The sequence below is a fragment of the Falco punctatus genome, assembly GCF_963210335.1.
Source record: "Falco punctatus genome assembly, chromosome: 5".
Lineage (NCBI taxonomy): Eukaryota > Metazoa > Chordata > Aves > Falconiformes > Falconidae > Falco > Falco punctatus.
In genome coordinates, this window is record NC_137584.1 from 18640065 (window position 1) to 18667048 (window position 26984).

The 26984-nt window shown below is 38.4% G+C and overlaps 1 protein-coding gene across 1 annotated transcript in view; it reads left to right on the top strand.

Moving 5' to 3' along the window:
- The window catches only part of BMP5 (bone morphogenetic protein 5), a 109606-nt gene extending 83272 nt beyond the window's left edge, over positions 1-26334 (top strand). Inside the window, exon 7 of the mRNA XM_080389915.1 lies at positions 364-26334. Within this exon, the coding sequence (XP_080246041.1) occupies positions 364-513 (150 nt within the window). The 3' untranslated portion in view covers positions 514-26334. The remainder of the gene's footprint in view (positions 1-363) is intronic.
- Positions 26335-26984: the final 650 nt, after the last annotated feature.

Sequence of the window (26984 nt, forward strand, 5' to 3'; positions counted from 1 at the left end):
CTGGGACTTGAGCCTGTGCTTCATTTTAAGCACTGTCCTCAGCAGAGATGGTACTGACAACACGTTTAAGTGTTTTCCTGAGCAGCTGCCTAACTCCAACTCTTTTCTAAATTTCATCTGAAAACCAACTTTGTGTCTTGGCTGCTCCCCCTCATGTATCTCCCCATCTTCTATTATTGGATAACTCTGCCTGAGCAATTGAAATCAGAGCAACATTCTGGAGGTAAGCTCTGCTTTAAAGTTGCTAACTGAGGAAAATCTGTAACCACAGCCCTCTCTGAACTGCAAAGATATGTTTTGCACTGATGTTGTCCTTGTACCTTGCTGTTTGATATATGAGCTATGTATTTATCTGTCTTTCAGGTTCACTTGATGTTCCCTGATCATGTACCAAAGCCATGCTGTGCACCAACAAAACTGAATGCAATCTCTGTGCTCTACTTTGATGACAGTTCCAATGTTATTTTAAAAAAATACAGGAATATGGTCGTGCGTTCATGTGGCTGCCACTAGAATAAAAAAATAATCTAAAGCAGAGGGGTTTATTCAGAATTATAATAAAGTCAAGATATAAGCCTTGCTGATGACAAGGCAGGCCTAAATTTATTCCATTTCATGTCATCTCTCATTTAAATGTACAGTATAATGTATATAGTAGCTCTTATTTATTTAAAAGTATATCGTTTCTTCTGTATGAGCAAAATTTCAGAACCATTTATTTTATGGGTCACCTCACTATGCAGTAGAACTTCACAAAGTAATTTTTCGGTTGACCATACTGGAATCTATTTAATTTCATTTCACTACTTTAAACTAAAGACCTTGTATAGATATTTTTTTTAAAGCTAGAAAGTCCAGAACTTCTGTAACTGCTTCGTATTGTTAAAGAAACTAAAATACATTTGGTCATATTGTGCCAATGAAAACTGTGGCGGGGTATTTATTTAGAAAAAGGCACAGAAAAAAAACTAAACAAAACTGCTTGACTAAACGTGTTTTTTCTTTTAGAAGTTGTGCTCCATTAGAAAAAGTGAAATATTGAACAGTGCTTAAGTAAATAAATAGTAGATAGAAAACAGAAGTGAAAAGATTGCACATAATTGTCATAACTATTTTCTTTAACAAGATGAGTGTAACTGGAGGAGTATGTTACTTCTTGGCTTGTGAGCTGCAGTTTGCAAGAGGCTCAAAGCTACAGGAATTCTATGGAGACACTCTCGCCTCTATGACTTTCCAAGTTAACACTAAAAATTGAACTACAACATTCTTACCTCAAATCATATCAGTCTATTACCTATTACACTGCTCTGGCAAATATCTTTATAATAACAGCACAAGGTAAAAATCAAACAAAAAACCCACACAACCTTCCCATTATATACACAAATTAATGTATACACAAAATATACAGAGGACAGGGTATGGAAGGGCTTTGCTTTATTTAGCTCCCACTTTTTGGATGTGTTTTCTGAGCCTGCGAGGGAAGGCATGGGGGAGGTAGCAGTTGCCACCTGCTTAATCAAAAATCTTGTCCCTGATGGTTGTTTTCAGGCAATGAAAAACACCTTTCATAATGAGCCATTGGGTAATTTGCAGCCTACTTGCCAACCCATCTGCTTTTCTATCAGGTGGAGATTGGTTTAAATCATGAGGCTTAAGATGGGATATCTTTCCTTTTTTTTAGCATTAACTATCGTAACTGTAATAATTCTTAAAACCATATACATAATTTTTAATCTCCCTAAATTTTTGGCCTCATATGAAATCCTGTGGTTGTGAATTGAACAACTAATTCTGGATTATCATTCTCAGCACCAATACCCATATGTTTATTTTGAATTAACCACATGTAATGTCTTTGGACATCCCTTTGTTTCAGTGTTATGAAAATGGGAAAATACAAACTCTGTTTTCTCTTTATTACGTGGCTGATTACAATATATGCTTTTATCATGAGTTGCCTTGATTCAAAATGCTTCACTTAAACAGTTCTCAGAGAGCTGTTAAAAAATGAATAGTTATTAAAAAATGAACATATCAATTTCTCCTTAGACAATCTATTCATGTAAACTCTGACTTCTCCGGTTATTTAAAACATATTTCATAAAACTCAGATTATTACAGACTGATAAAATCAGCGTGTGTGTGTGACTGTGTGTATGCATGTGAATGTGCAACTATCGTTTTTTGCAGAAACTAATTTATTTTATTTTGCTATTGGAGTAATACATAAATCCTTTTAATGCATACACGTTGTTTTTTTTTAAATAACAGTCCTGATTTCAGCCTTGGGACCTCTTTCCCCCAATACAGCCGTTCCATTTTACACTTCCATCTCTATTTTATACTGACATTACCTACATATCTACACTTAGCTGCAGTTCATGCACAAGGGTGTATAGCAAAATCCAATGTCTCCAAATGAATTACCATTGCGGAACAGTGAGATTCCTGGGTTGTCTTCAAAAAATTTAATGGTTTCGGTATAAAATGGGTAGGTGGATATGCTTCTTTGAACTCAATTTATTCTATATGGAATCTGATGGAAACTACATTTTGGGTACATTAAGTAATATATTTTTAAATAATGGTGTACCATTTTGAGAATAAGAAACTGAAGATTATTGTTATATTGTTCTTTAAAATATGCTGTTGTAATATATTCCTATATTTTGAGACATAATAAACCTGTAATACTATTTTATTTTGCTGTGATTTTGCTTTTGAGACACATGAAAAATGACACTGACGTCATATATTCTTTTAAAGGTAAAAGCATGAGATCACCAATAATTATGGATAGATTTTGTTGCAGTTCATTTCTTAGTACAGACGTTTTGCAAAATTACTTTTATACTGTTACTTCTTTAACTGCAGCTGGTGAACCATCTACACTATTAATAAAAATCACGCCTTCAAATCATACCACCAAATGCTAATACTCTACTCAACATATACTAGAAAGGAGAAATGGTTTAAAAAAATCTCCATAAATCCCTAACTGGTCATTTCTCTGTTTGAAAGGAAAGATAGTGGCACCACACCTTCTGCATGCTATGGATAAGTGTATATATGTGTATTTTCAGGTAAACTTGTTCAGGTAAGCCCTTCTCCAGTAGTACCTAATGCAAGGCTTTTTGGGTTTTAGCTTGGTCCTGTCAAATACCTGTTATTTGATATATGTTTATACATAATATATGCATATATATATAAATATAATGTTTATGTAATTATATTACATTACAATATTAAATATATACTCATATCTACAGATACATGTATTTCTATAGTTAAGAAGACCATTCCATTATCATTTAGAAGAAAAGAGCTTTGCTCTTTCTAAAGTTCTTTAAGCTTTCTACATCCTTAACAACTGAGAAGAGTCTAAAGGGCTGAAAACCAGAAAAACAAAAGCAGCTCTGTACAGAATTAATGTTACATTATGGGTCAGAGCTATGGGTCTTTAACTTACTCATGTTAATACCATTGCTACACATTCTAGGCCAAAATCAAATGTTTACAGGATATTACTAGTGACCACTTCTATGCCTCAGGAGTACTCACCCAGTGGAAGTCAAAGCTGAGAGATGAACAGTATTGCAGTACTGATTTTATTTCCCTTTAGAAGCACATTGTTCTCCGAGTGTGACTCTGATGTCCAAGACAAGGTGGACTCTGCCTGACTGAAGTATGGAGCATTTATAAATGCTCTGATGTGCTGAGCTGTGAACCCACATAACAGTCTCCTTCAGTTAGACCACTTGATGGGTGTCTCTCCTTTACCCAGATGCCCATTTTCACAAAGTATTTATAGGGTCAAGTTTTTTCTGATTTTGCCCAAAGGTTTCAATTTCATTATATATATATATATAAATTTCAATAATAATAAGGGAGTAGGGGTGGCTGACACTTGCTCATAGTCAGAAACACGCTTGCTTGGATTGTATTGGCCCTTTTTTTGTTTTTTTTTGGTACAAGATCAAGCTAAAACTTGAATTCATATAAAGCAGTCTGGTAGCTGACAACACAGCAATACATCCAATCAGTACAAAACTCAGCTAGAAACATCTTGGACAGACATTGGCATTGATGTCTTTAAGCAAAAAGGATGATCCTTCCTTGTTCTGTTGTCACCCGTCTGAAAGGCTGTCGTGACCACACGACTTTTACAGCCCCATGACTCTTCCTTCTGCAGTGGCCTGTTTAAGCTTTTAGGTAAATGGGCATTTATGTCGAGTGATTAGGTAGGTAATATAAATGGAGCCATATGAGGAGCTCAGGTATCTTCAAGAATAAGAAACCAGTCCTTCATAGCTGCACAGGAAAGCACAGCTGTTTATTTTGCATATCGGCACCTATAGAACAGTAAAGTCTTTATATTATGATAGGAGTCAACTGTCAGACAATTTGGGGCCTCATTTCATTAAATGGTATATACATGAGTGCTGTGAGTTACATCTATACTGTAGACACCCAAACTGGGACTTTCATTAGGGACAACGTAGAGAAATTGCTCTTTTGGACTGCAATCCACCTATGTCTCTCCAAAGACTACAAAGTGGGTTTAGGGCAGTGGCTTTGCCATAGACCTTGTCTGAGCAATTGTAGTCAGTGACAATCCCTGACACCTTTAAAGTAATGTTATGATGTTGACAAATTTTTATTGGGATGTTTAGTTGGAATGTGAAGCTTTGAGAAATCTTTTGTTATGATGGGATGTCAGACACTTCCATTTTGGAATATAATTCTCTTTACTATTTACTTGGAAAAGGTTGGATTGCTGACTGTGTATTTCTTCTGTGCTGCTTTTGTTGTCAGCTCCTCTTCTGAAACAGTTTCATGGTAAATTGACTTTGACTCAAAGACAGATAAAAAAGTGGTTTAGGCTTGTACTCATAAGATTCTGAATTGTTTCACCAATAACCAAAGGATTTTAATAACCAGGACTTTATAACTGCATTCTTTGCAATCTCTATGAACTTTCCTGCTCACACATTCAGCTGTGCATAGGCAGAAACTGACATGTGGTGCCTGAATGATGAACAAGCCACATGTGAATTATACAGATTTATCTTTTACTATCTCATCTGCAGTCACAGAACTTGCAAACTGTGATTTACAATGTGTTACTAAATTCTTACTCACATGGCTTGAGCAAGAGATTGATTAAAAACAAAAGAATAGTCAACTAAAAATACAACAAAAAACAGTGAGAGGAGGTTTTCTTGCCATCTTAATTCAAATAAATCAGCACCAAACGTGGTACATGGGGGATCGGGAATCTCATGTGAATTAACTGAGCCTTTTGTATTCTGTTTTCCATATTTACAGCACATGACACAGACACTTCTCCTGACTGCTATATTTCCAGCTAAATACTTTTTGTTCTGTTCCTCCACTTTTTTGCTTCCAGATGGGCACCATCAATTATTATTATTAATATGAATGAAGGTATTTTCATTGCTTTAGCAGATGTTCATGTTTTCAGAAGAGGTATGTGTTATTAGTATTGCTACTTCACAGGTACGTAGAAGTGGAGAGGCTTGCCTAAGAGAAGAGCAGATGAGAAGCAGTATAGGGAAGACAGCCAGACCTCCAGTGTCCCAGTGCTCTAACCCCTATCCCACACCCTTGGTGGAGTAATGCATACACTTGACACTCCTGTCCCTGCAGCTCATAACTTTAAGGGATGATGGGCAATCTTAGGCATTACCTGGAGCTATATTTTGCATTTACCAAGTACTTTTCTAGTTTCGTGATTGTGGAAATCTGGGCAGTGCCTGATAAAACTGGGGCATGTGCAGGGTGGTCTGTACCTTTCCTGTGTTGGGGTGGTTGTATTTTAAAGCTACTTCTAGGGAACCAGCTAAGATGCCCTGGAAACAGATCTTGGAGCACCTTTTCAACAGCATTGTAAATCTACACCAGTAGAGTTGAAGGCAGTGATGCATCCCTCCCTTTTCCTCCTTGCATTTTCCTCCTGCTCAGTGGGAAGTTCAGCGGTGTGTTAAGGCTGAGACTGTGTTAATATCTGTGTAGCAGGGGATCTCAGGGTGGATGTTGGCTGGAGATATGAAAGCCATATATATTTTCTAAGGAACAGCTCCCTCAGAGAGTAGTATTGAAGCAGAGACACGGGAGCAGGACCCTCTCTGTATAACTTGTTCTGGTCTCTTCTGGGTCTCCAACTGTGAGCAGAAATATTTGTAAAAATAAGAAAGCTTTTTAATTAAATTGCGAGGATAAAACTTAGAGGGGTCTCCTTCTGGCACCTCTGCCCCTCATAAGTCCTGCTACAAAGAAATCCAGGCCCAAACCCAGAGCAACTCAACTGCATGGAGACCAAAAGTTGGATGAGACGTGGTAGAGGAACACGGTACATATATCAAACTCACTAAACTGATCTAATTGGAAAACAAAGTTTTTCATGCCTGATTATTTTCTTGGTTGTTCAGCTGCCTCATATTAACTTGCCACAAGAAAGTGTGTTCCCTTTTATCCAGGCCAATTACACATCCACCACTGGGATTCCTTTTCAAAACTAGTGTTTCTCCTTTAACCTCTGCAATGGCTCTTTTCAGACTTCTCTGCATGTTATCTGTTTTATTATTCAAGACTAACAGCTCCCACAGGGAATGCTCTTTCCTAGACTGTGCTGCAGGGATGGAACAAAGACAAGACCTGCCAAGTCTTGTTTAATTGGGATGTGAATCTTTGAGAAATCTTTTTGCTCACTTTTTCTTTCTCTTTCACATGCATTTGGGATTTTTCTTGGTTTGCTATCTTGGTACGAGTTCTTGTGGTTAAAGATAAGTAAGTGCATAGGGTTCCACGAAACCTTCCTGTGAAAAGTATTTGTGCATTTAGCAAGAAACAAAACATCGTAATTGGTTCCCTCTTTCAAAACGGAATTGGTATAGCTAGCAAAAAACTTGCATTCCCATCAAGGAAACAGCGTTTAGCAATCTACTGAGCCTGGTTATATTTCATGTTTTGAAATCTGTTAGTTTAGTTGAAATAGTTGCTAATTAGCAGGACCTACATTGCTTTCCTCAGGATATACATCCAAGTACCAGATTTTTATTCTCAGATGCGTTGGTGTAAATACAAAAATCTATCAAAATTAACAGTGCCCTTGAAATACTTGTAAACATATTTCTGATTCTTTCTGTTTATCTGAATTGGACAGTGAGCTAATGAGAAAGTTATTCATGCCAGAATACAATTAACTGCTTAATTCTCAAATTTCTTTTCCTTATAATCAAGCCCTTATGCTTTTGCTTTTTCCTGTCACCCACCTACAACAAAAAAAATGGTTAAAGGTCACAGCTTAAAATTCTGGGGAAAGATTTTCATGCTTCAGAATGGAATTGAATGTGGAAATTCCCAAACATCATTTAGACGTTTAAAAAAACATCATTAAAAAAGTTTTTAAAAAGATCATCGCTGCTCTGCAGAGCCCCCAGTAGTGCCGTGGAAGTGGCCGCTGGGGCAGGACAGCCTGGGCCATGTCCGAGCCGCGCAGAAGCCCCAGCCTGGCAGGGGCTGCAGCCGCGAGGAGACAACGTACCCCGATGAGGAGCCAGCGGCTCCGGGGACTGTGACTTCCCACATTTGTGGAAAGGAGCCTGGAAGCTGCAGGGTTCCCTTCTCCGACACAGTCCAGACATGAGGGCTGCCCGGGAGCTCTGCATCTCTGTATTCAAGGCAGGGAAACAGGAGAGGTGTCTCGCAGCACAGTGCACGGTGGAGCCCGCTGAAAATGCCTGCATTTAATCAGAAAAGTGCTCAAAGATACGGCTCTATTTCAATGACAGAAAAGCATTCATTGGGAAATTCCCACACTGGCTAAAATTTCTCCTGACATTTCTGAGTGAAGCTTCACTGACATTTTCACAGAGGTTTGCTCATTTTTGGCAGGAAAGAATTTGACCCCTCTCTTCAATCATGTTACACCCCATTTCCACTGACTGTCTCTAAGTCTTTTACCATTCTCTTAGTTTTTCCCATGATGTAAATACACACTGCAGTAGAAGCAGTAGTGCTCCTCCGGATTTACTCTAGAACAACTAAGTAGTGTTGCAAAATGCTTCCTACAATGTTTTCCTCTCACTCCTCTAAAACTTTCCCCTTAACTGACCTCTGCTGTTGAAAAAGCTGTAAGAAATGAGCCAAATAATAACTGTAAAGGCAGGAATCAGGTGACACACATGTATTTACATTTTTTTAATTAGGCAACAAAATGTAATACTCAGCTATTGTACCCTCTCCTTCCAGTGATTACTTCCAAAGCACTGGCCTATCAACCTTCCAGGACACCAGTTTGCTTCAGCGTTCAAGCAATGTCAGGTTAATCAAGCTGTTTCAGCTCACAACTACGATTTTTGCAATGTTTTAAACAGAATGCTCCACTAGAATTTTACGCAGTACAGTAATGTCCTTCAGAAGTGCAGCCAAGAGCAGTAACCTCTCCATTAACATACCTGGATCATGATGAGGATACTTGTCCATAGCTGTATTTTCAGTATGTAAATGTACATTCTTTATACTCTAGATATTAAAAATTATACTATGGCTTTTCTAGTGAGGAAGAGAACTCTGTCAGACGGTAAAACCCATCTGCGGTGTTTCCTGCTTAATGGTTCTACTTTTTTCTCTATAATGTGGTTTCCACCATTGCCCAAAGCCTCCAGAATACATCTCACTCATCACATCAATTACTGCAATTAACTTTCCTGTGGACTCCTCTAATCTCAGCATTTCTAAACACCCATTTGCTATGTGGATAATTACTGTGCTTATTTACATGCAACCAGATGTTTTGGTAATTATATTCTTGTTTGCTCTTTTTCCCACCAACATCAGCTTTTTCTCCTTCACAGTCACCCTTTAATCTTTTTACATTGCAGAAAATGCAGTATACTCTTTATGAAAATTTGGGCAACCTCCATTTTTTCCTTTAGGAAGAGAAAATTAAGTGTTTCTACGGCTAACCCTATGTGACACAGAACAGCAGTTCTGTGTAGATACTTGAGCTAATCCTGCTCCAGAGGCAGTGCAATGGTATTACTGCGATTTCCAGGTTGTTTGCAATACCAGCAGCAATTCAGTCAGAACCTGTACCTTGACATGGAAAGATGCTGTATGTGTGGAGAAATACCTAGAAACATTGTTGATCATTCGAGGCTCCCTGAAGGTAAGGTCAAAATGAGTTTGCAAAAGTCTGTGAATCACAATTTGAAGCGTATGCTTTTCTGTGTATTTCCCTTTTGATGTAAACAGTGCAAGTAAGCCAAGCTGTCGAATCAAAGGGTCTTCCAGTGAGTGCATTTCTGTAAGGTGTGCTCAGTGAGACGCTGAGCATCAGCTTGCATTGAAATCAATTTTCAATTTACACTTGGGGGTTTACTTTCTCTTGAGCCTGACTTGTATACTTTGGTTTCCTGTAGAGCCCCAGCTGCCTTAGAAGTTCTAATAGCACCATCTTCTGACTAACGTCCTGTCGGGAGTACTTCTGAGTAGTTTTATCTTTGGTTCATTGCATCTCTGAGGGTCCTACTTTTGCAAAAAAGGTGACAGCTCTCCTGCTGCATGCAGTCCTCCAAAGAGGCAGTGAAGTGGTTAACCATGGTAGATACTGAGCAGTACAATCATCTGTGAGGAGCTGCGAATTCCTTCGCATTGGCAGCCTGATGTTGAAATGTACACACATTTCCAATGAAAACGCTGAGAGAATTAAATGAAAATAGAAAATGTTCCGCTGACATTTCTGATGCTGGCTCAGTTTTATATGAATAAGAGCCACTGACAGCACTTGTCTTCTCAACCTCTTCCAAGGTCAAGATTGTATGCTAGATATTTTGAAGAGTTTACTACAGTATAAATACTGTCCAGCTAGTAAAGTTTTAACCTTATATAACCTTTGTTTTGTTATGCACAAAGATATAAATCTACAAAATGGTTGGAGGTATTTTCCCAGAGGAGTCCATTTGAATAATATTAATATCACATCTACTTTAACTCTTGGCTATATGCTAGTACATACGGGTCTTTTCTTTCCATTTTAGCCAGGACAGTAAAGAAAAACCAGTAGTGACTGGCAGCTGACTATCAAAACTATTTAGTCAATTAATTGTGGAAAGGCTGTGGATTGATATTTGGAGTCACATATCCAGTTCATTTCATATAAATTATTAAAACTCAAGGTACAGTTTCAAGGGCACAAAACCAGAGTCGTGTGCTACATTTATACAAGAGAAAGAGAAGGGCTCAGAAGTTCTGGATTGTTTCCCTGCTTCTATCACTGGTTCACTATGAAACTTTGGGAACCAAATATTCCATATCTTGTTGTATTTGTTACGCATTTTGTGAAATTAATTAGATTTTGTCAGACTTTTTGACATTCAACTCTGTTGAGCAGAGTAGAAATAGTGCTATTTTTGGCATTAGATATTGTTGGTTTATTTCTGAATTCTAGTCTACCATACACTTCTTCTTTGTGATAGGCCAAAAATTTACAAAAATACGTTTACCTCATTCAGTTCTCATTTGTAATACAATAAGAGCATTTATTAATATCACAGAAGAATTAAGAGGATAAATACCTTAATAATAATGAGGTACTCAGATACATCCACAGTCGTCTAAATGCCTATATGTTATTTGTTTATATGCACCATCTGATATATTTCCCCATTAGGATATTGTACGTGTTACTCACCTGAGCTCTTCTCATTTTTTTTTCTCCAATATGCTCACTTGAATTCAAGGCAATAGTCTGTTCCATCCTAAAGAACTCATTTAGTCATTACCAAAAGAGGTTATTTGCTCAGTCTATCCATTTTTTTTGTTATTGTTGTTAATTCCTTCCAAGTGACTGTCCTGGTTTTGGTTGGGATTGAGTTAATTTTCTTTTCAGTAGCTGGTACAGTGCTGTGTTTTGGGTTTAGTGTGAGAACAATGGTGATAACACATTGATGTTGATAACACACTGATGTTTTCAGTTGTTGCTAAGCAATGTTTATACTGATTCAAGGACTTTTCAGTTTCTCAGCCCCATCAGCAAGAGAGCTAGAGGGGCACAAGAAACTGGGAGGGGACACAACCAGTACAGCTGACCCAAACTAGCCAAAGGGGTATGCCATGCCACAGAACGTCATGCTCAGTATAAAAACGTGTGTGTGTGTGTGTGTGTGTGTGTTGGCTGGGGTCTGGGGATCGCAGCTCGGGGACTGGCTGGGCATCAGTCAGCAGGCGGTGAGCAGTTGAATCATGCATCACTTGGGGTTTTTTTCTTTTGAATTGTATTCCTCTTTCCCTCTCCTTTTCATTACAATTATTGTTGTTGTTATTAGTATTATTATAATGTTTCATCTTATTTCAATTATTTCAAATTTCAAATAAGTGTTCTTATCTCAACTCAACAAGTTTCACCTTTTTCCCCGATTCTCACCCCCATCCCACCAGCTGAGGGGTGGTAGTGAGTGAGCAGCTGCATGGTGCTTAGTTACAGCTGGGGTTAAACCACAACAGTGACTTTCTCCAGTCTCTGAAATATTAATGTTCTTGTTCTCTGAATTTTATACATGTGAAAAAGTCTGAGAAACATAATGTGCAGAGCTGATGGCTCACTGGAACTGAGAGGAATTTTTACTAATTAGTAACATGTGGGATGATTCATTGCATTGTAGAACTCTTTACAGAGGTTTACATGCTAATGCAAGGTGCAAGGCAGTAGAGAACTGGAATAAATGCCTAAATATACATTGCAGTTGTGTTGGTCTTTATTTCCCTGATGACTTTGATCTATGAATGAATAAGCCAGGCAGAAGTACAGTTGGTTATAGTAAAATTCTTTACTGTATAGCTCATTTGGTCTATTCATTGTCACTAGGAACTGAAGGGTTTGGGGCTTACACACTGTCAGTGCCATCTACAATATGCCACTCTGGAAGCCTACCTCCAAAATCATGGTGAACTTGCTGGATCAGGATACTCGCTACTACCATTTCTCCATTTATTTTCAGACCAAAAGAAAAGGTAGGTGTAACTGTAGACCTCATTTAAAGGTCACGAGAAAGAGAACTATCTTAAAATAGCTTGGAGCAAGAAGACTGTGCATTCAATTAAAATATTGGTGAGGTGATATCCCCCGATGGGTTTAGTTCTTGTTTTGGTTTCTAGCTATACATATTTGTTTCACCTCCTGCACAACAAATGGTAGGTTCAGAACATCCTGAGGGACCAAAAGTCCTTCAGGAAGAACATAGATGCCCCAAGAAACATTTTTGTCTCAAGTTTGTTCCAACCCCGTTTATGCTGGTGAACTGCAATATATGTTCAATACATCTACATTAGGGGTTCTGCCATGTGTATCCCCTTGATATCAAAGCACTTAAAGTGCAATCCCACCACCCTAAGGTCTCCAGTCTGCACCTCTTCTTGCTGTACTAGCACAAATTAGGTCATTTTCTTGAACTGGTGATCAAAAATCGCCACCTTCCATCCTAAGGCCTATTTGAACAGTTATTTGTCTGACCAGCCTCTTCCTGTTTCTTAGCACATTTCTCATGTTAGCTGTTAGGACGCCGCCCTCGCAGGCAACCTTGCACGACTGCCTGCTTTTCATAGGAATCTCTCTGTACTTTTTCTAATTATAGTTCTCCATGACCTGATGCACAAATCTGCCACCCATTTCCTTGAAAATGCTCTTCAAGCTAAGCTTTGTAGAGATAAAAGGTTAAGACAAAACTGGACGATTTGGAGCAGTTCAAAGTTCAATACAGGATGAAGTTGAGGAAATGCAACATTGACCGTTACTATATGCAGCGTAGCAATGCAGAGGTCCACTTCACTGCAGTACCATCTGTTCCTTTAAGTCAGCATATCATAAAATACCCCAGAATATTTATGACAACCTGTTTCTGTATTTATGTTACTTTAAGCCATGAGATTTGGTACAAGTTCTAAGTCATGACAATTCTCCATTTACTGATTTTATCCTTCCCAGAATCACCATTTGCTCTGCCATCTTTCCTTTTCCTCTTCACACATTCTTGTTGCAAAATGGTTGTAGATAATCTCTTTGTTAGCATATGTTCTCAGTGTTTGCATATCTCTGTGTCTTTCCACAGGATGTTTATTGTTCTTGTGCTTTATTTGCATGTATAAATAAAGAAAACGTCTCCTGTTGGGATACAGATTAGCCTGTGTAAAGCACGTTAGCCTTTTTTTTCACTCCATCTATTTCAAGTAAGAAATGTGCTGCTAAATGCAACACATTGGTTTAGGGACTCAGCATACCACTGGAAAGGCCAGAACACACCATGATGGCTTTCTGAATTCCCTGGAGGACAGGTAAAAGCCAGATGGAAAAAGTCATGTCTCTCTGGACAATTCACCTGTGCCTGGCTGATTTGTGGCTTCTCTGAGACAGTTGTATGCAGCATAGTGTGTTCAAGAGCACAAGAAGACTTCTCCCTGAAGGACTGAACATGTAGCACATGGTTTACAGCTCCCCTGTCCTCCTTTAGACAAGTTTTGCTCTTATCTTGGGATTGTCGAGCACATGTCAGTTCCAATTAACATTGTCAGAAGGCAGCAGTGTCTTTGCATGAAAACAATAGTGCTTGGGCGCATTTTGTTGCTACATAAGGCTCAGAACTTTGGTCCTTGGACTGGATCTGCAGCTGGTACATTTTGGAGCAGCTTTATTATATTTGACTGATATCACCTGGAAATTTGACACTGTCATCTCACTGCAGCAGTGACAAATGAAGCTTTCCCATTTCACAGCACACTATAACAGTGCTGCGCACACAGAAAGATAACCTGGGTCTGGAATTTATCTAACCGCCAGCATATATCTCAATGACAAACAATGGAAAGATGCAAAAAGCCCAGATTTTATTCTTACAGGGTTTACTGGCAAAGGAAAATACTTTAATTTCTATGATTTCTAAACTTACTCTTGTTGCTTGATAAAAAGCTGTATATGTTATAAGTTAATAATTTTACTAAGCGATGGAAATCTGATTAGAAACCCAGTACAAACTCTTTTCCCTTTATGACTCACATGAATTTTTCTGGTTTACTGCTGTTAAAATAGATTTTGAGAAAGTAGAATCCATCCTCTTATGCTTTTTTATCTGACATTCAGAATTTTTCTCACTTCTCAGGGCTCAGACACCCACAGGAAGATATGATTAATAATAGATTGCAATGCATGAAAATGCATAAGGATATGATCCTCTATTGTCTTTTTGGCTACACTTCTGTTGCTGTGAGTGCCATACTTGCATCTGAAACTTCTTCATAAAGGTCTGAAGAATAGGTAAAAGTAGGAGAATGGCAGTCTTCTGGCTTTGCTGAATGCTGCTGGGGGCCTTCACCCAGGGAGGGTCTCAGGAAGTGAGAGAAATCTACTCCAGATTTGGATGAAAGTGCCTTATGGAGAATAAGACATTACAGGCTGGGGGGTTTATAATTTCTTTCTTAAGAAGCAGGAAACAAGATTGTATGAGAGTAAGTTAACAAAGAATATACTATAATTTATATAATTCAAAAATTAAACATAGAAAGATCTTTTTCAGCCACTCCTTCTAGCAATATAGTAATAGTAGTTATCAGAAAAGACTGCTCTGAGAGAACTTGTGACAATCATCATGAGCCTTCCAAGAAAGCTCTAGCTGATTATTACATGATATGGTATTTTGCGCTATCCTGTACTTAGTACTACACTACTGTTGGACTTAGGAGTCACTTGTAAAAGACAGAAGTTATTACAGGATTTACAATTATCCTTGAATGGTTTGGAAATACAGTGGCTAAAATTCTCAAAGATACCTAAGTAAATTAGGGACTTTCATCACATTTTCCAAAGTAGCTTTGATACCAGGAGTTAAAAAATTCAAATTGATCTAGGAAACCAAATGCTGTTTAACTGCTACAAAAAAAATCTTCCTCCAAATGTAAATTCAGAAAAATGTTAACTTAGGCATCACTGAATCCTCAAGTTGCCTAAAGTATAATTTCCTCCTGTGAAGTTCCCTGAAAGTGCCTCAATATCCATCCCCACCCCCCACCATGAGAGCACTAGGACTGGCTACACTTGCTTAGTAGCCAGATGCCTTCTGCTTACATCAAAGCCCAGGCAATCCTGTTTCCCTGGCTCGTTCAAGGGGCTGGTGTGCAAGCATTACCTGACTTAACTACTGGGTTCCAAGGTCCCACCCTTTGCCAGAGTCCTGACCTCTCCTTTTCTGAGTTGATTCGTGTCTGTCTCTGAGTCATTTCAGCATGCAAATCCAACAGAACATGGATGTGAAAAAAAGGCAGGTGTTTCCCCAGCACGCTGACAGGGCTCAATGCAATGCTGGTCAAATGCTCAGGTCAGTGTAGTAGAAAGGGTGGGAGCAAAGGGTGGGCAGGACCATCAGCTGGCTCAAGACTGCTGTGGAAACACAACATCAGAGCATGCTGGATGCATCAGACCACATGAAAAACATCATAATGAAGATGTTTTATCCACCCCAGTGGTTGTGAAGGTTCACTTTCCAGTGACTCAAACTGTGCCGGCCGGGGTTAAACCACGACAGATTTGCACTTGTATTTTTTCATCTGTCCTTATTTGCTCATGAGCAGTTCAAGTTGGGCTCCCTTTTGGAGGCCAACCACCTGACTGTGTCACATGAGCTTCTGCACATCCAGGATTGTCTTTGTGGTAGGAGGTGACTCAAGAACTGAACCAGGCACTGCCAGATCTTCCTGGGACCTAGCTGAGCATCCAGCCCAGCCTACTCCATCTTATGGGAGTCTTATGGGCAGCCACTGTCATCTTCCACCCATGGACTACTCCTGCAGCTCCTCCTCGTCCTCTCTGCTTTCCCAGGTATATGGCATACACCCTGTCATTCTCCGCCATCTATGCCTTAGCTAGGTATTAAAAGGTGGGTTTCAGTTCTGAAGGATATTTTGGGATAAAGTGGTCTTAGTATTGTCTGACAGAATTTTTCTTCTCTCAGTAGCATACTTAAATCTTTGTGTATGAGAGAAAATATGCTTATGATTATAGAGGGTCATTACCTTAACGGCTGAAGAACTCACGTGGGAGATGTGGGCTGTAAATCCCCTCAAGCTGCTCTGAACCCCCCATTACCACATCTTGATCTCTGACACTCAGCTTTTTTGATAAAAGGGAACACTGACATGATTACCTTTTACCACCAATACCGCATTTTGTGCCTAAGACTGCAAAATTATTAGTCCACAAAAGAATTTGTGGCATGAATTCCAGCTAAATGCGGCCTTCTTCTCTGGCAAATCTTCCCAGACAGCCTCAGCAGTATCTGCCCATTAGCTTACCCAGTTCTCCATTCAGCTTCTGGACCCCAGAGATGGCAACTCCACTCTTGCTGAGCACTCTTGGGGATGGTGAGACACGTAAACCACTGGGCTCCTGGTGTTCAGCTTTTTGATGACTGTACTCTATACAGACCAGTGTCCTGGCTGGAAAGGGGGCTTACACTTTTAAGTCCCTTAGCAGCTTTTGAAAGTATCGTTGCTTGCTGTATTAGCTGAAAAATGTTTTATACAGAATGTGATACTCCCCGGTGGCTTCGGGATATGTAATCCGGACTCTGAACCCTGTGGTCACTGTGAAGCCTCCCATTCACAGGCATGTTAAAGAGATGTAGACCAAGAAAGCTTACTGCATTTCTCTGGTGAACGTAATGTGAGACCCTCACATAGTAGCTGATCTAATTTTCATCAGACTGAGCTCACTATTTTGGGGCATCTCACTGCAGAAAAGAAAGGAATCGCTTATACAACTGTATTTCAGCAAACAGCTCTAAAGTACAGACAGTAGCTTTTACTCCTTGTCTTGCATTGTTAACTTTAGTTCTGTTCTGCAATTCCCAGTTAAAGTTGTTTTCCATGTGACTGAAGGAATTTTTTTGTGACTGCAGTGAGAATTGTCTTTAACTAAAAACAGTAAGACCATGCACAACAGATATGCAAATGCTCACAAAAACTTCACCCATTTACTTCATTTATACATTTGAAATATATCTCATGAATCAGGATGGCAATTTTAGTCACTCTAACTATGTCTGCTCTAACTTAAACAAGGACAGGCCATGGGTCTGTCTGGTTTCTGTTTCCATCCTGCTGTCCATCTCCAAACGGCTGGTTAATAATTGCCAATATTTTCTCTAGACATTGCTTCACGCTAGTTAGCGCTCTCTCATATCTAGGCTCCGTTCAGGGGTGGTATGAGTGAGGGGGCTGTTCCCAACCGGCAGTATGGGTGAGGCCATCTTGACTGGGGCAGATGGGGTGGACTTAGCTCTATGGACAAGCAGCATGTCAAACCATTTGTCCTTCAAGGTACAGGGTGACCCCTGGGTCATTGTATTCATTAGCATGGACGTAGTTTCTACTAGCAGAAGCAGATAGACCCACCTCCAGAAGAAAAAGAACATTCAGCAAGGATGAGCTCTTTGCTTCAGCCAGAGAAAACCGGTCTGTCCAGAATTCTCAAATAGCAAAGCACAGAAAGAGTACTCAAGTGAACATAGCCATTTGACAATAGGCCATTTCAATTTTTTTCCCTCCAGACTGTTTTCCACTTGGTTTCACTCTCATGTTTTAAATGAAGAGAGCTGGGAGAAGTGCCACTGTCAGATGGACAGGGTTGTGGTGGTGAACAAAGAAGCAGTGACCCAGGACTGTCCATGCTTCCTGCAGAGACCATGGAAGACTGATGACAAAGTAAATAGCTGTAAAGGAGAGGAAAAAAATCAACCTAATTAAGCAACTCTTCCCTCATTTAGAGATGATTGACATTTTCTGATTGAATCCTGCTGATTTTTGAATTAAAAGATTAACTTAACATTATGGTTTTTTTTCATTTTGAGTTGCACATGTCATATTGGATCAAATTCGTATGACTTGATCTCAGAGGGTTTTTTAAACTTTAATATGAGTTGGCTCATTAAATTGGCTTTGAAGGTTTTTGTATTCCTCATAGGATATACAACTTTGTTTATTAATTTTAACTATAATAAACTGTTTATCAGTAGCCGTATAATTGATCATGATAAGCTTGTGATATTGAGTTTCACAAGTTAATGTTAAAAATATTTCTTTAATCTATCTTTTCTATTTTTGTTATCCTTTAGATTTTTTCTTTTTGTTTTACCATAAAAATATTTGGAATACAAAATTTCCTTTAATCATATTGCTTATGTAATATTCTTTTTTCTAATGTAGCAGAAATGCTAAAATCTTTCATATGATTAAGAAACAAAAAACCCCAACATCTAAAAGAGACGTGAAGGTAAAATTAAGGGGAAACCAATCAAACACTGACACAAATGCTTTATAGAAAAATCTTTAACTGAAAAAAGAAAAGATATTAGAAGTCCTTTGTGCTCCATAGCTCAGTCAGAAAATAGCAGGTTTCTCTGTGTGTGTGTGTAAATTGCATGATTCCTCTGAACAGAATACCATAGTCTGGGCGGTTTTGTATATGCTAAAGAGAGGTTTTAAGGATTTTTTTTATTAGCTTGGCACTGGATTTGAAAGTTGACAATGCATTCCTTGAATCAACTTTCGCTGAAAATGGCAATACTGTAACTTTTGGAGTGCATTTTCTGCTAATACAGCTACTTAAGTTTGCACAGCTGGGGGACTTCTATTTTTTTCCTGCAGCCTTTTCTCCCCCCTCCCCCATTCTGATTTGTTATTGTTTGAAATTCTGAGAATGTTTTACACACATTTCCAGTGTACAACATTCGGACACTGATAAACGAATGACAAGTATGATATAAAGCCTTGTGGAAGACCCTGTAGGGTCTACCCAGGGAGAAGAACACATCTGTCTCCAGCTGTGCAGCTATTTAGGAGTGAAATGAGTTGTCCTGGGTTGGGCAGAGATGGTAATTATCTTTTTTTTGTTGATGTGAAGATCAAAGGTTATTCTCAGGAAGTAAGGACAAGGACTGTGGTGTTTAGCAGGAAAGATTTATACAGGACATAAATTAGTACACGGTTTGCACATTAACCTGGTGCTAATGCATGTAGATGACAGAGAAAATGTAAACAGTCTGATGTAAGATAAATTATAATTGGTGAAAAGCAAATTAATCTACTGGTCATGAAGCTCCCACAAGTTAGGATCCTGAGCAGCTGTTACATTCCACAATCACACTTGGAAAAGAGGTTGCTTGATCTGAGGATTTCTTGCTACAGTGCAAATAACTTGTTCCTCCTGTCCCAACATGGCTTTTTTTTCCCCTTTTTTTTTTTTTTTAAATAATGAAAGCCCTGGTTATAACAACAGCATCCAGTCTTAGACTAATACAACTCACAGATTTCTTCCCATAAGAGTGAATCCTTTGGGTTTATGATTTTCAAGGTGCAAACTAAGAATACATACACACGCACACACCCCGAACCACAGAGGTAGTAGTTTATAAATGACTTTTCATAACCGAGTGTACCATGACCTCATGGTCAGTAGATGAGATGTAATGTTTACTTCTCCACAGTTTCCTGATACCTAGCCAGAAATCCATGAAATAGCTTTCTCATGTTTCTCGTTCCTAAATTTGACTTATATATGCAAATAGTTTTTCTCTGTTAAAAGTTACTTAGTATAAAATTCAAATATACAAACTGTGTGAGCAAAGAGAAAAAAAAGCTACAGAAATGGTGTGGAAGGAAACATTGGGATCCCTTAGAGCAAACCAAGTTTTAACTAAGATTTATAAACTAAGTATTGGGACACAAACCATTTTTCAATAATATTGACATGCGCATAAAAGCTTTTCTGTTAAAAAACTATGAATTTCACTATCCACAGGACCTTAGCTCTCTTTACTAAGTCAGATTCTGCTCGGATTTGTACTGTTTTAAATAAGGGAAAACTGCCATGAGCTAAAGTGACCTATACTGATGGGAAACCAAAATAAATTTATGCTTAAGTGTAAAATGCTTATTGCAGATCCCTATGAGAAACAATAGCCTGTCTGGAGAAGGTTTGGCCAAAAATCAGAGGCAGTAAAACCATTTCATAATTGTATCTCATTCACAAACATTCATGGAAACATATTTTGCCATGTACATTAAAATTCAGGAGTTTATCTCTTGAATAATTGCTAGGCTATGGAGAAACAATGAAGAGAATGAAGTTATATATTTTTTCCCTTCTGTGTCTGACTTTGTTTCCATTTTCATATGTGAAAGAAAGCATATCCAAGGGATCAAAATATGTTCTTCTCAGATGGCTTTGCTATGATTCAGGCATCAAATGTCTGAGGAAGGCAGGTAGCAGTGGATTGTACAGAGAATACCTAAGCAGGCTTTGACATGGTAGAGAAGTTTTTTTCCTAATTTTGTGCAGTCGCCAGTAAATCTCTCAGCATAGACTAATCTGCTATTACAGCAAGTGCAGCCAAAAACCAGAAATTCTCCAACTAATTCCAGCTGCAAGCCAAACCTCACTGTTTCCCCACTGTACTGCCCTCCCACAGAATAAAATCTTACTGGATTCCCTTAAAATAGCAAATGAACTTTGAATTCATTGAGGGAAAATCAGCTCCAACCAATGAAAGGCTACCGAGTCTTGCAATGGGTTACACTTAGTTTAACATAAAAGCCTTAATATAACATATACTTTAGCATCTTTCAGGAATGTAGATAAATTTAACATTTCTGTGTAGTTAAACCAGTGGGGTGGGGTGGACTGATGGGTCCACAATGTAAAGTAAGCAGCAGTATGGCTTGGATGAGGAGACTCCACCACTGCTCTTTTGCAAATAGAGTAAGCAGAGACCAGCAGGTACCATAAAGCTCAAAGTGACGAGATTACCAGTCATTACAGGACTGAAATAATTACAAGCTGACCTGCTGGGAGCTTCAGCTACTGAAACTGTGGCTTCCTTATATACCTTGGTGATAAAGAGCTTCCATGTTGAAAGATTTAGATTCTAGTGGTCCTTAGTGTCAAATTGCTGAGAAAGGAGCGTGGTGAAATCAATAGCAGTGGTTTGTGGGCATGCAGAGGTCGCTTCCATTGAGCAAAGCGAGGATGTGTCAGGCAGAGTAAATGCTGTGGTATCACTGGGAGAGAAACAGCCATATGTGCTTTCTGGCTTTGCTGACAGCAGTTGTGATACCATGCCTAAACCACTACAAAGGCAGTAAAGATTGGGAAAGGGTTATCTGTACTCCCGATGATCAGTAGATATAGAAAAAAGGTTGCATACATAACTATCAATGATTTATTTTTTTAAAAAAACTCTGATATGTCTTGTACTGCCTGCAACTGTAATGCTTCCATGTGTAAAGTTTAAAATGAAGCTCAATTCTTTTCTGTTCCCTTTTCCACGTCTTCATTTTTTTTTTCATTTTCAGAATGTCCTATTGTATTTATTTTTAAGGTATTTGCACTATTTTACACTTATTTCTCAGGTAACACTGTTTTCCAAATTACCCCTGAATAAGACTGAAGAAAAATTGTTTTGTATTAGTGTCTATTCCACAGAGATTTATTTCTAAGAAAAAAAAAAAAAAAAAAGGAACTCCATGTTTCTCTCCTTCAAATGTTCCATAATGACAAATGGGCAAAACCTTCAAAAGATAATTTTGGAAAAAATTATTTAATCTGTAGCTTTCAAAAGATCACACAATGGACACTTTATATAGAAAAGCATGTTGAATAAACGTATACACAGTTAACCTCTCAAGTACAAGGTGGACATTTGCCATGTATGTCATGTTTTCCAGGATGAATCTATTCTCCACGATTTTACCTATGTTATATATCTTGTGGTAGAAGCTCATAAAAGTCCACAACATTGTTAGTCACTTAATAAAGACTAATAACATTAGTTGGCCAGAGCTAGGGAAAGCAACTGAAACAGCCTATGTTACTGACTAAGCCAGATTTCACAATAAGTTTCAACAAATCTGTAGAATGTGAATAAACTCCTCAGAGGACAATTAGATCTTAAAAAAATAAAAAGAAAGGAAAGCGAAAAAAAAAAAAAAGACAGTGGCTATACAAGCACCCAATGGATTTTGACTTTTTTTCCCTATTTTTTTCTTGTAAACCTAGTAACTTCCTAGTGTCACAGAAACATGGTTGTTTTGTAATGTCACTGGGGAGACCACATTAAACACATAGTGTTAGTAAACAGAAAACTTTAGCAGCCACAGCATCATCACATCCAATTCACTCAAAAAAAAAAACAACAACCAAACACAAAACCAAAAAAAAAAAAAACCACCAAAGAAAAGAAAGAAAAGAAAAAGCCCCTATGTTTCCTCTAAGCCATCCAGCTCTCATACATTTTTTTTCCTTTGAAAAGACAATCACTGAAGATCTCTTAATGAAAACTCCTATTATGTAGGAATGTTTACAGTCATTATTAGCCTTCAGGCAAAGTTCATCAAAGGAATACAATTTAAAAATACCTGTGGAGCTTAACAAATACCTCAATGGCACTTAACTCATCCACTTTCAAACTGTAAACTAGTTCTACAGGTTATTGCAGAATTTGACTGAAAAGCAAGCCATGGTGTGTGCTGTAGATCAGCCCTCCCAAACCATGGGTCTGCTTCTGCCTCCGTACAAAATTCCATGTAACACCACATTCCTCATCATGTGAATCACAGCGAGTCACAGCTGCTAGATTTGGGTGGATCACCTTGTTCATTAGAAAGATCAACTGGCTGAAAGAAAGGAGGAAAAACAGAGTGATTTCCTGGCAGCGGATGTAAAAGTGACGTATTGAAATGTTTCTTCATACCAGTCATGCATGTTTAGCTGGCGGAACTCATTGCTGCAAGAGTTCAATGAGACAGGGTCTGAGGGAGGCTGGCCATCTACCAGTATATTTCTAACCCCCAAGAATTAGACTAGTTAAGCCTAAATATACAGATGAGAATGCTAGGAGACATAAAACATCACATTTCAGGAAATAAACCAGCTTATTATTCTAATAGATGCTTTGCAGGAAAATCTTCTGACATCATGCATGTTTACTTCACCAACATTTCTAGTTGGCTGAGAAGCAGTGATCAGCCCAGCCACGTTAGATAACTGACAGTGTGACAATTTGACAGCTGCTTACAATGTGGGGTAAATTTTGGACCTTACCAAAGCAGTTTATATTGAAAGTGAATTGGTATTGTCATGTGCGTATCCCACCATTTTTGCGTTGTAACGTTACTTTTAAAGCTATGGTGTTTTGCTAGTAAACCATCTTAACTTCCAGCTTCTGTGAGCAGTTGGTGTTTTATTCCTTATTGTCACAGAACCTTGGATCCTGATGAAAACCTGATTTTGTCTGTTCTGCATGCCTGGAATAAGACCACTGAATGTTAGAAATGGCAGAATTCATGTGGTGAACTTAAAATCAGCTTCACATTTCATTAATTAGATCCAGAAAAGTCAAAGGGATAACAATGTCTTTATTTAAAACTCTGTGCAGTCAGAATAATTCATACAGAGGTATTGATCTGTGTGAGAGCAGTCTGTCAAGAGGAATCCTTATAGTCACAACAGTATTGATGCTGCTTTCTGAAATCTACTGTTCCTTATAATATTATTAGTTTATAGCATCCATAGCTGTTAGGTGTTAAAAGTAGATTAAGAAAATTTCTATTGCATTTTGTCTGTAGATATTTGATGTCCATTACTGAACTGTTACAATGAAGCAACAGTTAAATCATTAGTAGAAGTGAAATTTGAAATCCCAAAAAAAAGCTTAAGATTTAGCGTCAAGATACTATTCAGTCTTTGTGCCTATAGCTATTCACTACGCTAAAATATAACACCAGGAGTCTTCTACAGTCCTGGTCTCATAGTCTTATTGTTGGGAACTCTTCATAGAAGTGGGAAAAGGCAAAAGAAGCATGCTCTGCTCCGGAGCAGTGCCCTGCTTACCTGCATCCTTCAGAAAAGCGTGGCTTATACAGAAGCATAGAGTTCCTATGTTTAATCTTTTTACTCCTTTCTCTCCCTCTATACAGGCCCTTTAATTTCTCATTTTTAAAGGATCCTCTCTCTAACTGATCAGTCTAGGTCACAGAAGTTTAAGTTAATTTTCCAAGGATTTAAGAAAAAAAAGTGTTTTCAGTCCTCCTCCAGTATAGCACTGAAATCTTTCTTACAATACCTGAGCACATATCATGGGAGAAAAACATACATAATTGAAAACACAGGATCTAGGACTAGCACGACTTTTAGGCAGCCTTACATAAGTATATGTATAAGCCTCTGCACAAGTTTATTGGCTATGACTTCAAGGCCATTGCAGAGGGTTGTCTAGTGGTGCAGCCTTCCCCGCCGCATGAGCACAGTACCAGCAGGGAGTCATACAGTCCCTTTTCTCTGCAGTGTGTTTACCCCAGCTCCCAGTCTCTGACTGTCAGACCCTCAGCTGTCCTAATAGATACCATCTTTGAGTAGGTATCAATACTTATTTCCAATTTAATAGGTTACTTTTCATGCTTCTTTATTTTTTGTACTTTCACTTGAGAAAAGAGAACACAAACAGTTGTTTTCACATTCTGGTTTTCATGTTAGCTCAATGATTGCTTGGGAAACATTTCTTTGCTAGAAGGAGAGTAGGAGAATAGCTAGACTGGGTTTACCATGAAAGTTCATGGAAACATTGCAAAATCTATGCATTTGGGCCAATCTTCAACATGTTGTGCAGTGTAGTGGCATTACCTGGCCCAGCAAGAAACTTGCTTTAGAATAGCATTTCTGTTGAGGTGGAAATTCTGTATTTCCTACTGCCAGGGAAACTAACTGCTGATTCCCAGTCTAACGGCGCATTCTACACAATAACACAATCTGAATGGGGCAGCACAGTTTGGTTAAAATCATACGAGAAGAAAAGAAAGACTGACAGATGTGTTAAATAGACAGAAAGGGAAATTAGGTGCCAAAAATCCTTTGGAAATATTCCAAGAATAAAAGAAGCATTATAAACCCCCTCAAATGTATCTATACTGCAGCTAAGTGATTACTTGATTTGGTTTGTATTGCATTTTTATGTTGTGATTCCTGTACTGCAAAAAATGCTAGTACATAATGTTAAAAAAGTATTACTGTAGACTTAATGTATGCTCTAAAAGGACTTTATTTGGAGAATAAGAGTTAAATATGTGTGTATTTCAGAGAGCAAATACACATTTGCTTTGGTGTAGGAGAAGAAATTGAACTTTTCAAGACTAAAATGTAGTTTCTCAAGTTGCAATTTTAGAATGATTTTCCATATATTATATGCATTCAGATTAATCTTAATTTTAAATTGGTTAGAGAACCCTTCAGTATTAATCAACAGATTTTTCCAAGTAATACATATTTTTTCTGCCTTCCTTTCTTTGAGTCCTTGAATTTAATAACGTTGGGATTTCCTCTTCCAAAGATGGATCTGCTAAATAAATTTGAATGAATTCAAACACTTAAAAAAAGGAATGAAGCCTATGAAAAATATAGGCTGATAAGATCAGGAGTCTGCATCTATAATCCCCAAACATGAGAATCTGAAATCAAACCCGAATCAATGTGTTCTTCAATTGTTATTCAGAAATGTTACCTCCTTCCTTTAAAAACCATTTCCCCAAGCCCATAACCTGAACATGAAGTTCATATAGGAAAATATTCTAGAATAAGGCTATTATTATACAAGACCCATAACTCCCACGGAATTTCCCTTACGAAAGGGAACTCCAGACTGGCCAGTTGGCTTTCCCGTCATCTTTGCTGGTAGAGACATTCAGTGGGGTCATTATTGCGGGTAATGCCCCATATGCTTCCTGCATTAAGAAGGTGAGGGGAGATGAACACCTGCCATGACATAACTCACAATGAAATTCACCCTGCAAGGTAGAAAAGTCCTAAAAAATGAGTGGAAAATGTCTATTTTTGAATTTGAGAGTGGAGTTGTAGAGGGCACTTCCAGCCAAAAACCGATCAGGTTTTGAAACAAATGATGGGGACGGTCTGTATCTTGCATTTGCAAGATGGCAGAAAAGGTTAGAAAAGAAAAAGAAACAAGTTGCCAGATTTTTAAAACAAGCTGGTGAGCTCTGGGTTTTGATGGCAGCACTGACAGGCCCCACCAGTTCCTCTTGTTAAGCACATGCAAACACAAAGGTTCAAGAGCAAAAGCACGTTCCTGCCCACCCCACCACAGATGGTTTGTAGAAATGGCAGAATGAGCTGACACTTAATAATACAACTGTGCTTAGAAGCAGGTTTTATGATGCCAAGTACGGTATACATCTGCTAAAATGTACACACTCCCCCCCCCCCCAAAAAAAAAAAAAAAAAAAGGCACAAATTACAGATCTCAACTCATTTATATGACAAACATGTGCCATGGCCCTATGGCAGTAGCTGGGAGGTATGGCAGGAGAGGGCAGGGGTATCACTTTTCCCTAGGCATCTGCTGTTGACTCCTCCTGCAGGCAGGTGTGGAGCTGGACAGACCTCTGCTCTGACCCACCCATGGCTTTTCATATTTGCATATTTGCATATTTTCAAAACTGAGCAAATAAAAACATGCGAATCAAGTACTCTTAATTTAGCTTGCCCGTCCCACATTTCAAATAGAGCTATATGAAGGACTTCTTTTGGAAAACAAACTATACTTCAGGTTACAAACTAAACTTTTTTCAGGTTTGATCCTGTGCGTTTCACTGGGTTTGTTTGAAAGTGCCCCTGGGTGTGCAGAATGGAAATGCTGACAGACTTTTAGCTATAGATGTGCTAGCAACCCAACTCACATGCATTGCCATCAATTAAGCAGATGAAACAGAAAACAGAGAGAGAAATTAGCTCAAGTTCAGTGGTTACTTGTTGCAAATTTGTAAATGGGCTCTCTACAGTAGAGATATGTAAAATAATGCTCCTGTTAAAAGTTATGTGGAAAATAAAGGTTCTCAGCAAGCTAATTTTA